This window comes from Mesoplodon mirus (genome assembly GCF_964341445.2).
Source record: "Mesoplodon mirus genome assembly, chromosome: 18".
Taxonomy (NCBI): Eukaryota; Metazoa; Chordata; class Mammalia; order Artiodactyla; family Ziphiidae; genus Mesoplodon; species Mesoplodon mirus.
In genome coordinates this window covers 25,003,421-25,016,900 of record NC_138994.1, presented here as the reverse complement: position 1 = coordinate 25,016,900, position 13,480 = coordinate 25,003,421, and the positions used below count along the sequence as shown (strand labels likewise).

General features: G+C 37.0%; 1 protein-coding gene across 6 annotated transcripts in view; it reads left to right on the top strand.

Moving 5' to 3' along the window:
• The window catches only part of HELZ (helicase with zinc finger), a 179,030-nt gene that overhangs the window by 71,236 nt on the left and 94,314 nt on the right, over positions 1–13,480 (top strand). For all 6 annotated transcript variants that reach the window (XM_082603666.1, XM_082603668.1, XM_082603669.1 and 3 more), the window contains 3 exons: positions 3,339–3,606; positions 11,115–11,448; positions 12,507–12,637. In XM_082603666.1, the coding sequence (XP_082459792.1) occupies positions 3,339–3,606; positions 11,115–11,448; positions 12,507–12,637 (733 nt within the window). The remainder of the gene's footprint in view (positions 1–3,338; positions 3,607–11,114; positions 11,449–12,506; positions 12,638–13,480) is intronic.

Genomic DNA, 13,480 nt, shown 5'->3' with positions numbered 1-13,480 from the left:
ATAAATATACCTGTTTTTAATAAATCCCACATTTGACATGCATTTACTGCATGCCTCTTGTGTGTCAGCCTTTGTGCTGGGTATGTAGGACACTGCATGTTTTTCTCCTAACTTCTTATCCACGGTCCAGGGTTTGTTAAGGATAATTTTCAAGTCTGCTGTACTACATACTTCAAGATAAAACAAACCAACCCTTTGGATGCTTTATTAGAATAGTAACTATGTGGCTGAAATGAGAGCATTTGCTATTCACAGTAATCAGAAGGGTGAGGGAAGTTGGGAGGCGAATCTTGTGTCAGACTAGGTATTCTAACCTTGAATTCTATTTTTGATAGTAACAGTTCTTCCCATATGTTATCTTCAGGAAATTATGTTCTAATTATCAGGTATGTTCTAATTATCTTTAACTTTTTCTTATGAATTTCTCTTAAAATACATGTGTAGCTTCTGCCTATCATATCTCAGGGTAACACATTCCGTAGGTTTATAATTTGTCAGGGTTTCAGATTTATTATTATAGGAGTTGGTTAATAAGTCAGTGTTAAACTCTCCCTAAGTGATTTTATGCATATTGATTCTAACCTGTTCACTTTTCATCTTCCCAGAATTTTTTTTTTTTTTTTCTTAGCCTAGTTTAGACTGAGGAAGAGGGCTTTCTTACCATGCATGGATGGACTGGCTCAGGCTGCTCTGAGCAGTGTTCACGTCTGGGTTGCATGTTAGCTGGTGCATGTACTGCATGGGGGGTGAGATGAGCCCCAGGACTAGCGTGTCCAGTGTGCCCCTGGGGGAGCCTCAGCTTTCTCCTTTGTTTAAAGAGGAGCTCTTAAGACCTAATGACCTTTAAGCACTGTAAGTAGGTGGGTAATTAAACAGGTTTAATAAGCTTTTTACAACTGAGAGGATTAGAGGCAGAAGTTTGTCTCAAGTTGAACATGAGCAGGGAAAGAGAAGTGGTTTTTGCAGAAGATACCCTCAGTAGTCACTGGCCCCAGTCCATCTTGGACGCCTGAGTTAATGGCCAAGGTCAGTGGTTTGTAGACTTTTTGATGCCAGGCACACATGGATTTTCCCAAGATTCTTCTCTCTGCTCCCCTAGCTCTCCCCTCTCCTATATTGTATTTATAGTTATTAAAGAGATGGAATAAAATTTAACATTGTTTCGGAATTGTTTTGAAATTGTTGTGCTACCTGCTAAAGACATTCATTTTAAGAACTTCATAAAATCAGGGTGGGAATCATGGTACTAAATAGGTAAAATGAGAAAAACAAATACTATTTCTCATGCCACTTTTCCCAAAAAGCCTGAATACTTTTAGCCCAGAGTAGAATGATTTTCTGCAAAGTTTGCTTTGTATATTAAATAGGTGATACAAAAAACTTTTTTAAAGGAAAGCTGTACCATTTTAAGTTTGTTATTATCCCAGTTACTTAAATGGCAGTTAGGAATAGCTAGTGACTTTTTAAAGAAGGTGAATATAATATTGATGTAGGTATAGTCTGAATCAGTTTCTTATTTAAAATAAAATTATGAAATATAATTTTCCTATGCCCAAAGAATAGACATCCTTTTATTACATATTAAATAAATTCTTCAATACTGCACAGAGTTCAGTGGTTTTTTTTAAAGAGCTGGTTATTTGGTTTCTGTACCATTAGTGTTTCTCCTTTTGACTTTTGAATTAAGGGAAGAAAATTATGTACATCCTTACTATTTTGTTAATAGTATCTGATCTTTAGTGATGGTATAATCTGTTTTAGGAATGTTGGCGTTTGTATAATTTAAATATTTTTTATAGCTATGATCTAATGAAAGGATAGGAAGGGCCCAATTTTAGAGTGATTTAGGAAGAAAATGCGGTTAGTTTATGAAACTTCTCATAAGGCTGTTGCAAAAACAGACCATCATTATCTCATCCAGAGGATTTTAAAAATGCAAAATTTTAATAAGAAGACCATCTTTATATATTGATGGTTATAGTTGTGTTTATAGTGCCATTTGATGAATAATAAAATTGGCATGTAAAAATGCCTTTTCAAGGAACAAAGATTAGAAATTAGGACTTCTACATTTTAATCTTTATTATGATACTAGGATAAACTATTTTCTAATATTGAGAAATTTCTCTTGGTGGATGACTATACTTATATGTTTATAATTTATATATAACATTTAAATATAGCAAAATCTGTCACTAAGCAAGACAAGACAATTATACAATCTGCTCTCATTTCAAAGATAGCACAGGATAACTTGTCTTTGCACTTTGGAGACTGATCTCTGTTTAAACTTTTTATTATTTCTTCCTAAAATTTTAACTTGAGTTGTAAAACCACCTTTCCAATTAGGTTATATTAAAACTGGATCTTGGCCTAATGAGTTAGTTAAGCAACTTTTTTTTCCCCTTTTGGTCAAGTTTCATATTTATAGGTGTATGTGTGTTCCACCCAGTAGAAAACTAAAATGCACTGTGGATAGAGTGAGGCTACCTAATGCTCAGGATTTATGTTACGATGTATTTCACCCGGTGCTGGTATTCTGCTGCATTTTTTTTCCAGAGCTGTGAGAACTTGATCAGTCGTTCTTTTTTTTTTTTTTTTTTTGCGGTACGTGGGCCTCTCACTGTTGTGGCCTCTCCCGTTGCGGAGCACAGGCTCTGGACGTGCAGGCTCAGCGGCCATGGCTCACGGGCCCAGCCTCTCCGCGGCATGTGGGATCTTCCCAGACCGGGGCACGAACCTGCGTCCCCTGCATTGGCAGGCGGACTCTCAACCACTGCGCCACCAGGGAAGCCCAGTCGTTCATTTTGACATTGTGCTCTACTTACCATGCAATTTAACTGAGGCTAAACTGGATTTTTCTGAAATGGCATTTGAATAGTACGTTTTATCACTTTTAATGTGGAATTTAATGTGGGAAAAAAACACAAAAGGTTTTTGTTTCTCTAGTAGGAAGAGAAAAGTGATTATCACCTGATGAGATTTTGTCTTATGAGAAATTTACCATACTTTCTTCCTGCAGATCAGATTTCTCTTGACTAAAGGGTTAAGTTCTAAATATTAATCTGTATTTTTAAAATGTTAATAACTATTCCTGGTATGTCCTAGCCTGAGGTACAACAAAATATTTTTTACATGAATTCCTATTTATGTTATTTTGTTAACCTAGACAAAAAAATATTTCTGATATGGGGAAAACACTCTGTCAAATGGGGTTTTATATTGTTTCATTTTTAAGAACTTTAGCATACAAAATTCTCTTACCAAAATGCACAGTGTATTATTTGAGAATATTAATGTTGTGTTCCTTTATAAATGTGTTTTTTGTTTCCATTTAGATCTTGAGTACCTGATGCATGCAAAACAACAGCTAGTAACCACGGCTAAGCGCTGGGATTCTTCTTCTAAAACTATTATAGATTTTGAACCTAATGAAACTACTGATTTGGAGAAGAGCCTTCTTATCAGATACCAAATTCCTCTCTCTGCTGACCAGCTATTTACCCAGTCCGTTTTAGACAAATCATTGACCAAGACCAACTATCAGTCACGGTTGCATGACCTTCTTTATATTGAGGAGATAGCCCAGTATAAGGAAGTCAGCAAGTAAGTTACTTTAGAAACACTTTTCTTTTCTTTTCTTTCTTTTTTAAAATCTCCCCTTTGGATAGTATTTTTCATGTTTAAAATACGGAGGGGTGCCTAAGCGCAGCCAGGTAGTGAAACAGTTGTTATTCAGTAGCTGTTATCCAGTATTGGTATATGAGCTTAAGGGAAGAACTGTGCTCATCTTGGCATCCCTAGTGTATAGTGCCTTGCTCACCTCCACAAGCCTTGCTACCGTGCGCTGGGAGTATAAACACATGGTCCCTGCTCTTCAGGAGGTCTGTCAGTGGGAGAGCAAACACTCAATGATTATTTGTCGAATAAATGTACAAAAACTGAAGGAGACCACATATTTTGCAAAGTAATCATGAAAGTAGTATTGAGGGAATTCATACTGGTTTCTTACATTTTAATTATAAGGACTGGACTCTACAGGAACCCCTCAGAGATAGTGTGGGTTCGGTTCCAGACCACCACAGTAAAGCAAATACTGCAGTAAAGCAAGTCACATGAATTTGTTGATTTCCCAGTACCTGTAAGAGTTAGGTTTGCACTATTCTGTAGGCTATTACGTGAAATAGCAGGATGTCTTAAAAAAAAAGGTACATACCTTAATTTAAAAATACTTTATTGCTAAAAAATGCCAACCATCGTCTGGCCTTCAGCATGTCATAATCTTTTTGCTGGTGGAGGGTCTTGCCTCAGTGTTGCTGGCTGCTGACTGATCAGGGTGGTTCGTGGTTGCTGAAGGCTGGGGTGGCTGTCTTATTTTAATTTCTTAAAATTGCTGCATCGATTGTCTCTTCATGAACAGTTTCTCTGTAGCAGCAACACTGTTTGATAGCATTTTATCCACAGTTAGAACTTCTTCCAAATTGGAGTCAATCCTCTCAAACCCTGCCACTGCCTTATCAACTAACATATTCTAAATCCTTTGTTGTCATTTCAGCAGTCTTCACAGCCTCTTCACCAGGAGTAGATTCCATCTCAAGAAACCACTCTCTTTGCTCATCCATAAGAAACAACTCCTCATCTGTTAACTTTTTATCACGAGATTGCAGTTACTTCTAATTCTAGTTCTCTTGCTGTTTCCACCACATCTTCAGTTTCTTCCTCCACTGAAGTCTTGAACCCCTCAAAGTCATCCATGAGGGTTGGAATCAGCTTCTTTTATTAAACTATGGCTAATGTTGATATTCTGACCTCTTCCCATGAATTACAAATGTTTTTAATGGCGTCTAGAATGGCAGATCCTTTCTAGAAGGTGTTCAATTGACTTTGCCCAGATCCATCAGAGGAATCACTGTCTATAGCAGCCATAGCCTTATGAAATATATTTCTTAAATAATAAGACTTGTTAGTCGAAATTACTCCTTGATCCATGGGCTTTAGAATGGATGTTATGTTATCAGGCATGAAAACAACATGAATCTTGTTCCTCTCTATCAGAGCTCTCGGGTGACCAGGTGCGTTGTCAGCGAGCAGTAATGTTTCGAAAGGAATCTTTTTTCTGAGCAGTAGGTCTCAACAGGGGACCTAAAATATTCAGTTAACCATGTTGTAAACAGATGTGCTGTCATCCAGGCTTTGTTGTTCCATTTATAGGGCACAGGCGAAGTAGATTTAACATATTTCTTAAGGGCCCTAGGATTTTTGGAATTGTAAGTGAACATTGGCTTCAACTTAAAGTCACCAGATGCATTAGCCCATAATGAGAGTCAGCCTGTCCTTTGAAGCTCTGAAGCCAGGCATTGACTTCTCTCTAAAGTCCTAGGTAGAGTCTTCTTCCAGCAGAAGGCTGTTTCATCTACATTGAGAATCTGCTGTTTAGTGTAGCCACCTTCATTAAGTATCTTAGCTAGATCTTCTGGATAACTTGTTAAAGCTTTTTGCATCAGCATTTGCTGCTTCACCTTGCACTTCTACTTACATTATGGAGATGGCTTCTTTTTTAAACCTCGTGAACCAACCTCTGCTAGCTTCAAGCTTTTCTTCTGCAGCTTCTTCACCTCTCTCAACCTTCATAGAATTAAAGAGAGTTGGGGCTTGTTCTGGATTAGGTTTTGGTTTAAGGGAATGTTGTGGCTGGTTTGATCTATCCAAACCACTAAAACTTTCTCCATATCAGCAATAAAGCTGTTTTTCTTTCTTACTGTTTGTGTGTTCATTGAAGTACAGCTTTTAATTTCCTTCAAGAACTTTTCCTTCACATTCACAACTTGGGTAACTGGTACAAGAGGCCTAGCTTTTGGCCTGCCTCAGCTTTTGACATGCCTTCCTCACTAAGCTTGATCATTTCTGGCTTTTGATTTAAAGTGAGAGACAAGTGACTCTTTCTTTCACTTGAACACTTAGAGGTCATTATAGGGTTATTAATTGGCCTAATTTCATTACTGTTGTGTCTCAGGGAATAGGGGGCCTGAGGAGAGGGAGAGAGATGGGGGAACAGCCAGTTGATGGAGCAATCAGAACACACACAGTTGTTTGCTGTCTTGCATGGTTGCGTTTTGTGGCATCACAAAACAGTTAAAATAGTAACATAAAAGATCACCATAACACACATAATAATAATGGAAAAGTTTGAAGTATTGTGAGAACTACCAGAATGTGACACAGAGACATGAAGTGAACAGATGTTGTTGGAAAAATGGCACCTGTAGCCTTGCTTGACTTAGGGTTGCCATAAACCTTCAATTCGTAAAAAACGTAGTATCTGCAAAGGACAGTGAAGTGCAATAAAACAAGGTAGACTTGTACTTTTACATGGTCACCTTAGAATTCTCTTTTTGAAAATGGATTGAATGAAACCTCTCAAGATTAGAAAAAATGTATTTTGGCTTGAGACTGAATTTGATAATCAGGTTTGTCTTTTTTTTTTTTTTAAAGAAAGATGTTTTTTTTCAAAGCAGCCCAGTTATTAAGAGTTCTTTTTATGTTAAGTTTTAGTATGAGATGTGTGGAGATGGTAAGAATAATACTGCATTTCATTTAAGTTTTAGAATATGCTTCTGAGTTCTTTCAAGATTTTTTTTCAACTTCTCTTGTCCTCAGCTACATGTTGTTGTGCATTCAATAATGATTCCACCTTGAAGTGAAATCGATTTCATTCTAAGATATACATTTTCAAAAGAAATTGGCTCTGGCTGAAGCTGTCATGTGCATGTGCATCAGAGCGTGTTGTGGCCTGCAGGATTGGGGCATTGTGGCTGCCCAGCACTGAAGCTGGCAGGACAAGCCCCATATGCAGATGCTCATTTCATCATTGCGGTGACTGAGGCCTCTGTTTATTCAACCTTGGTTCTGTGGCTCTGCCTCAATAGACCCAGCTGTGTTTTGGCTTATTACCTTGGTTGACTTTTGTTGTCATTCATTTAGTCAGAAATTGCATGAAGGGAAACTCACTATATATAGTTTTGAAGTGTTTTTAAAGTTACACTCAAGAGGTATAACTATTTCTAACATAGATGGAGCCATATTTCTTTTAGCTAGAAGTATGGTTTTAAATTGGTTGAAAACTTTCCTGGGCTACTATTCTGCCATTTCCAAAAATGTTAGGAATCCTGTAAGCTTTCAAGTTGATTTTAAAATGTGGCATGGAACCATGGAAAGATGTTTTTTCTTCTTTTTAAGACATATCTTTGTTAATTATAGGATATATTTTGTATTTTAGGTATTTCTGAGTTACTAAATCTCAAAAATGCATATTATTTTAATACTTAAGAACGCTTACTAATGTCTTTTTAGTTTCAGCCTGTTAAACTTTTAGAAAAATTAAATATTAGTAGCTGTAACTTTGAGAAGGTCTCTAATGTCTGCATCTTGAACATATGGTGACGCTTCTGTGGGAAAAGCTGTATTTCTTAGTTCTAGTGCCTCTGCCTCAAGAGTTTTGTTGCAAGGCACAACTCAATGTCATAAAAGAATTCTCTTATTGCTTTAAAACTGTGAGATTAATTTTTCATGCCTGCTAAATTGTGATCAAGTGTTTTGGGATGGTAGATTCTAAAATAGATGTAACAGTAAAACTTTAATATATTACCCGAGTTAGTTGAGAAAACATTATAGGATTACAACAATTTGTTAGGGAATAATATGAAGTAGTTGAAATGGGAATGTGGTACCTGGAAAAAAATCAGATTATTACAAACATGTAAAATTAATTCAATGAACAGAATTTATTGAGTATTCAAAGTGTTAGGTTCTAGGCTGGTCATTGCTGATTCTGAGGTAAACAAGTTACGTTTCGTTTCCCCAGAGCTTGAATGACATATCAAAGTCAGCTTTCTGGACCAGGTGGCATTTAAGCTGAATTTTGAAAAACAGGTAGAATTATCAGGTGAAGAAATAGGACAAAGGTATTTAGTTTGAAGAAACAGGATAGGAGAATAAGAGCGTAGAGTTGTGGGGGAAGCTGCAAGTCGGTCATCGTAATTTTAATGGAAGGGACGTGTGTGGTGGGGTGGTAAGAGAGAAAGCTGTTTACACTTTACCCTCGGAGCCGCCTATCATCGGACTCGCATTTTACAGAGACCCTCTAGTGGTGGCTTGGAGAATAGATCTGAAGCAAGACATCATGGTTGCTGTTTGTTACAGTAATTCAAGTTAGAAATGTTGAGATGCAGATAATTTAGGAAGAAGAGGAACTAACAGGGCTTGGTGATTGTATGATGAGGAATGAAGGTTGGTGAGAGAGACAAGGTCAAGGATAACTTGGTTTCTGGTTGGGACAACTAGGTGGATAGTGCCATTACCTAAGCTGTCTTAATACACGGGAGGATTGGTTTGGGGTAGTACGTGGGGAAGTCAGATGATGATTCTCTTTTGCTTTTACGGAGTTTGCAGAGCATGAAATCCAATGTGCATATTTGGCAGTTAGGTTTACAACCCAGAGCTGAGAGATCTAGGAGAGGGCGTCCTCATCTTGTGAGAGCTGACAGGGTAAGAAGAGGGCAGGGTGGATGCTTAGAAGGTGGGTGGTGCTTGGATGGAAGATGGAGGAACAGCCAGAAAAGTAGGAAGAGAACTAGGAGAGTATGACTGTACAGAAGCCAGTGGAAGAGGGAGTTTAAATGAAATGGAAAGTGGTTGCAAAGTAATAATAATTTTAGAAAAGATCAGAAAGCTGGACATCAACTTTAGCAACAAAGAGGTCATTTGTGAATTGAGAATGGACTGTTAAGGAATCTCTTTTCTCTGAGAAAGTTTTTAATGACCACACATCTCAGGTATATGGATGGTAAAAGCAAAGTAGAAATTTAACTTCATTTGAAAACACATGAAAAACCTAAGGGTTCCTTTTCTTCTGTAAAGCATATATTTTATTTTTTCAAAAAAAGGAAGGTGAACATAGACTATAAATTGGGAAGGGTAGTATACTTTTGTTTCATTTTATGACTTATTTTTATATGAATCCTTAGTGCACATTCCAGTCTTGAAAGAATCAGACATAACTAGATAACATACAATCTGTGTTTCTTTAAATTATATTGTACTTTTCTAGTTTGGATCTAGTGAAATATGGATAGAGAATGAGAGAAATATAACATGATTTTTAAAAATTCCACATATATATATATATATATATGAGTGATACACAGCAAGTACTCCTAGAATTCATTTGATCCTCATAGAAAGCCACATTATTAAATATTAAATTTATATTTATAATAAAGTATATTTTTACATATCTTTTTGGAGCCTTAAGTATTCTATTTTAAGTGTTTTTAAAATTTTTTATTTAATTTATTTATTTTGGGCTGCGTTGGGTCTTCGTTGCTGCGCGCAGGCTTTCTCTAGTTGCGGTGAGCAGGGGCCGTTCCTCGTTGCGGTGAGTGGGCTTCTCACTGTGGTGGCTTCTCATGTTGCAGAGCATGGGCTCTAGGAGCACGGGCTTCAGTAGTTGTGGCGCATGGGCTTAGTTGCTCCATGGCATGTGGGATCATCCCAGACTAGGGCTGGAACCCATGTCCCCTGCATTGGCAGGCGGATTCTTAACCACTGCGCCACCAGGGAAGCCCTTAAGTGTACTTTAAAATAACTAATGGAGCTTATAAATGCTATGACTTGTTACATGCATAAATAGCTGTTCAGATGTGTTATTTTCCTTAAGTGTTTTCTTATTTCTGTTAAAATATTTCTCTAGTCTTACAGTTTTCTAACTTTAAAGTATATAAATGGAAACTCAAAATTTTAATATAATGTTTTAATTAGAATTGGTTTCCTAATATTGTAAGCAGTACAAATGTTTGTGTTACAGAGTGCATAATGTTTTAGAAAAGGGTTTTTTTTTCTTTTTCCTTAAGAATTTATTTCTTGACATCACATCAAGAAAATACAGAAAATTCAGAAAATTTCAGAAAATCACCAGAAAATTCAGTAGTACCATTAAAAAGTAGCCTTTTCCACAAATGGGTATATAGATTATAAAACAATTAAATTTTTTCATTCAAATTTTTTAAACCTTATTAAGAAAAAGGAGACAGGGCTTCCCTGGTGGCGCAGTGGTTGAGAGTCCGCCTGCCGATGCAGGGGACACGGGTTCGTGCCCCTGTCCGGGAAGATCCCACATGCCGCGGAGCGGCTGGGCCCGTGAGCCATGGCCGCTGAGCCTGCACGTCCAGAGCCTGTGCTCCACAACGGGAGAGGCCACAACAGTGAGAGGCCCGCGTACCGCAAAAAAAAAAAAAAAAAAAAAAAAGGAAAAGAAAAAGACAGTGTTCCCATTGTTACTGCTTTGTCTTTTCTCTCACAGCACCATTTCAGAATGGCAAAGGAGAAGAGCTGTTAATTAATTTAAATCTTTCTTTCACTTCATCTTTCTTGACTGTGTGAATTAATCTTGATTCTCTGTGCTTCTTGCACACACATGTTCTCTTTCATGCTCACGTGTGCTCATGGAAGTGGGAGTGAGTGCACCAGCCATTGTCTAATAAGATAGCCTTTAACTTTTCTTTCCATAATTTGGGCATGAGACCTGCCTTGATGTAGCCATGAATAAAAATGTATTCTGGATGTTATTCGTCAACGGTATTGGAAGAGAAATTTTATGGTTAGAATCTTGGTAAGATCTACTTGGAAAGCAGCAGTTTAATAAAAGTCTGTTGCAGTTTCAATACAGTACATTTCCTTCTGGCTTTAGGTGATTTTAAAGTCTTGATTGTCCTAATGGTATATTCAAACAGACTTTCATATTAACTAGTACATGATATTTCATTTTATTAAAAAATCATACTTAGCTTCATTTTAAATGCTCAAACTTAAAAATATGTGTATTCTTCAACACAACTAAGCATGCATTTTTATAAACTTGGAGAGTTTATTCACTTAAAGTTTTGTTGTTTCCAGCTTGTATTAAAGACAGTATATAATTTGTAGCTCAGTGGAGTGGAATTGATAATGAACCTTTAATTTTTCTATGTTTATATTTGATTTATTTTGTTTTACTCTCTTATTTAGTTTTAATGTTTTTGATGTAAAATATTCAAACTCATTTTCTACTTCTGACTTAGGTTCAACCTTAAAGTGCAATTGCAGATTCTAGCAAGCTTCATGCTCACTGGAGTTTCTGGAGGTGCAAAGTATGCTCAGAATGGACAACTTTTTGGCCGTTTTAAGCTTACTGAAACACTTTCTGAAGATACTTTGGCTGGACGGCTGGTGATGACCAAAGTCAATGCTGTTTATTTATTACCAGTCCCTAAAGAGAAGTTAGTACAGACCCAGGGAACCAAAGAGAAGGTTTATGAAGCTACTATTGAAGAAAAAACAAAAGAATATATATTTTTAAGGATATCCAGGGAATGCTGTGAAGAACTTAATCTTCGGCCTGATTATGACACACAGGTATGTTTTGAAGTGTGGCAGCTTCCCTGTGGTTGTCTGTAGTTTCCCTGTCAGCAGATCCTCTTCTTCTGGTTTGGTTTCCCTCCCTCTGCCACAACTAGAAGTGCAGTTGACTTTGAAGTATTGATTCTGGTGGGTGGAGAATTGGACCTTTGATAACTTTCAGAGAAAATCGATTCTCTTTAAGTAAAATCTAAAATGTTCCAGTTTTATATGAGGTCAAGCTTTCTGATTTCTGTTTTAAATCAGCAATGGAAGAACAGATTAAACTAAGCTAGATCCTGGGGCAGTTCTTATCTAAAGTTGTATCTACTCTTGTTCTTTTTTTTTTTTTTTTTTTTTGCGGTACATGGGCCTCTCACTGTTGTGGCCTCTCCCGGACGCGCATGGCTCACGGGCCTAGCCGCTCCGCGGCATGTGGGATCTTCCCGGACCGGGGCACGAACCCGTGTCCCCTGCATCGGCAGGCGGACTCTCAACCACTGCGCCACCAGGGAAGCCCTGCTCCTGTTCTTTTTGTCTTTATGGATTTTTAGGTGAACTGTGCTCAGTCTGCCATACTTAACTGGAAAGCTACTCTTTTTTTCTTTTTAAGTATAGCAGTTGGTGAATGTTATCCATTCATAGTAAATCAATAATACAATGTCATAGGCCTGGTTTTAACCCTTGAGAGATGATATTTCACAGTTGTTCTACTAATTTTATCAAATATATTCTTCTTAGGAATGGTGGAATCAGATAATCTTTATTTAGAGATTAAGTAATTTACAAGTGCCTCAGTTTCTTTAGAAGAAAAATGAGGTTAATAATAGTATACACGTCATTGGTGCTATTAAATGGGATAATCTATGTAAAGTGCATATTACAGTGCCTGGCACTGAATAAACAAAGCAAATATTAGGCATAATAATTATTATTACACTATGATTACACTTTAAAGGCATCTCTAAACTTGGCCCCTGTAAAAGGGTATCTCCACAGAGCATTCTAGGAAGCTGAAAAGCACTGATGTTTGCTTTAATGCTTTAAAAAAATTTTTTTTTTATTTTGTCTTTCAGGTTGAACTTCAGTTTCAATTAAATCGATTACCCCTCTGTGAAATGCATTATGCACTAGACAGGATCAAGGACAATGGGGTTTTGTTTCCAGACATCACTATGACTCCAACCATACCTTGGAGTCCCAACAGGTACAAAAAAGAGATATCTCATTCCAGAAGTTATATAAATTTTAAATTTAATATCTGTATCAAATAACTCAAATATGTTTATAAGAAAGTTTCCATATATTCTTCAAGAGAGATGTTATTAGTTGAGAAAAGAGAGTCCAAGAACCCTTAGAATGAAGCATTTGAAGTTCATCATCGATTTTCTTCACTTTTCCTCAGAGTCTAAATGAGTTCTATTGCTTTTCTCAACAGCCTTAATTTGACAGAATGCCAAGCAATTTAGGAATATTCCTGAGTAGAAGCTGAATAGGGAAACTAGGGCCTTTCTAAAGTGGTTCAAATAGTTAATTTAAAATAATTTTTGAATAGGAAGACATTTTTGTAATTTAGGAAAATGGAGGAAGTATCATGGAAGATGCTATAAAGTTAATTGTTATGTAAATATTTTTCTGCTTAATTCTCTTTACACATCTTTACATGTCGTTAAATATGATACCTCTATTTTGTTTCCAGACTAACTGTAGTGACAGCTCTATGACTGCATCTTTTTTATTCTTTTACTGGATTTTATCCTCTTGGCCCCTGCCCATGCCCAGCTCACTCCACCTTTTTTTTTTTTTTTTTTTTTTAAATCTCAGTGGCTCCACAAAATAGTTTATTTTTTAATCACTTGTGTCAATCTAGTCATGGTAGCATGGCCCTGCTCCATCTCTGATGGAGGCTCTGGTATCTTTACTGAGTGGTTTCCAAGGTCACCCTAGGTGCTGACATGAGCTGGCAGACAGGGGAAGCAGGAGCACAGAGGACCATGTGGGAAATTTTTATGGGCCAGGCCAAGAAGTGACTTACATCATTTCCCCTCAC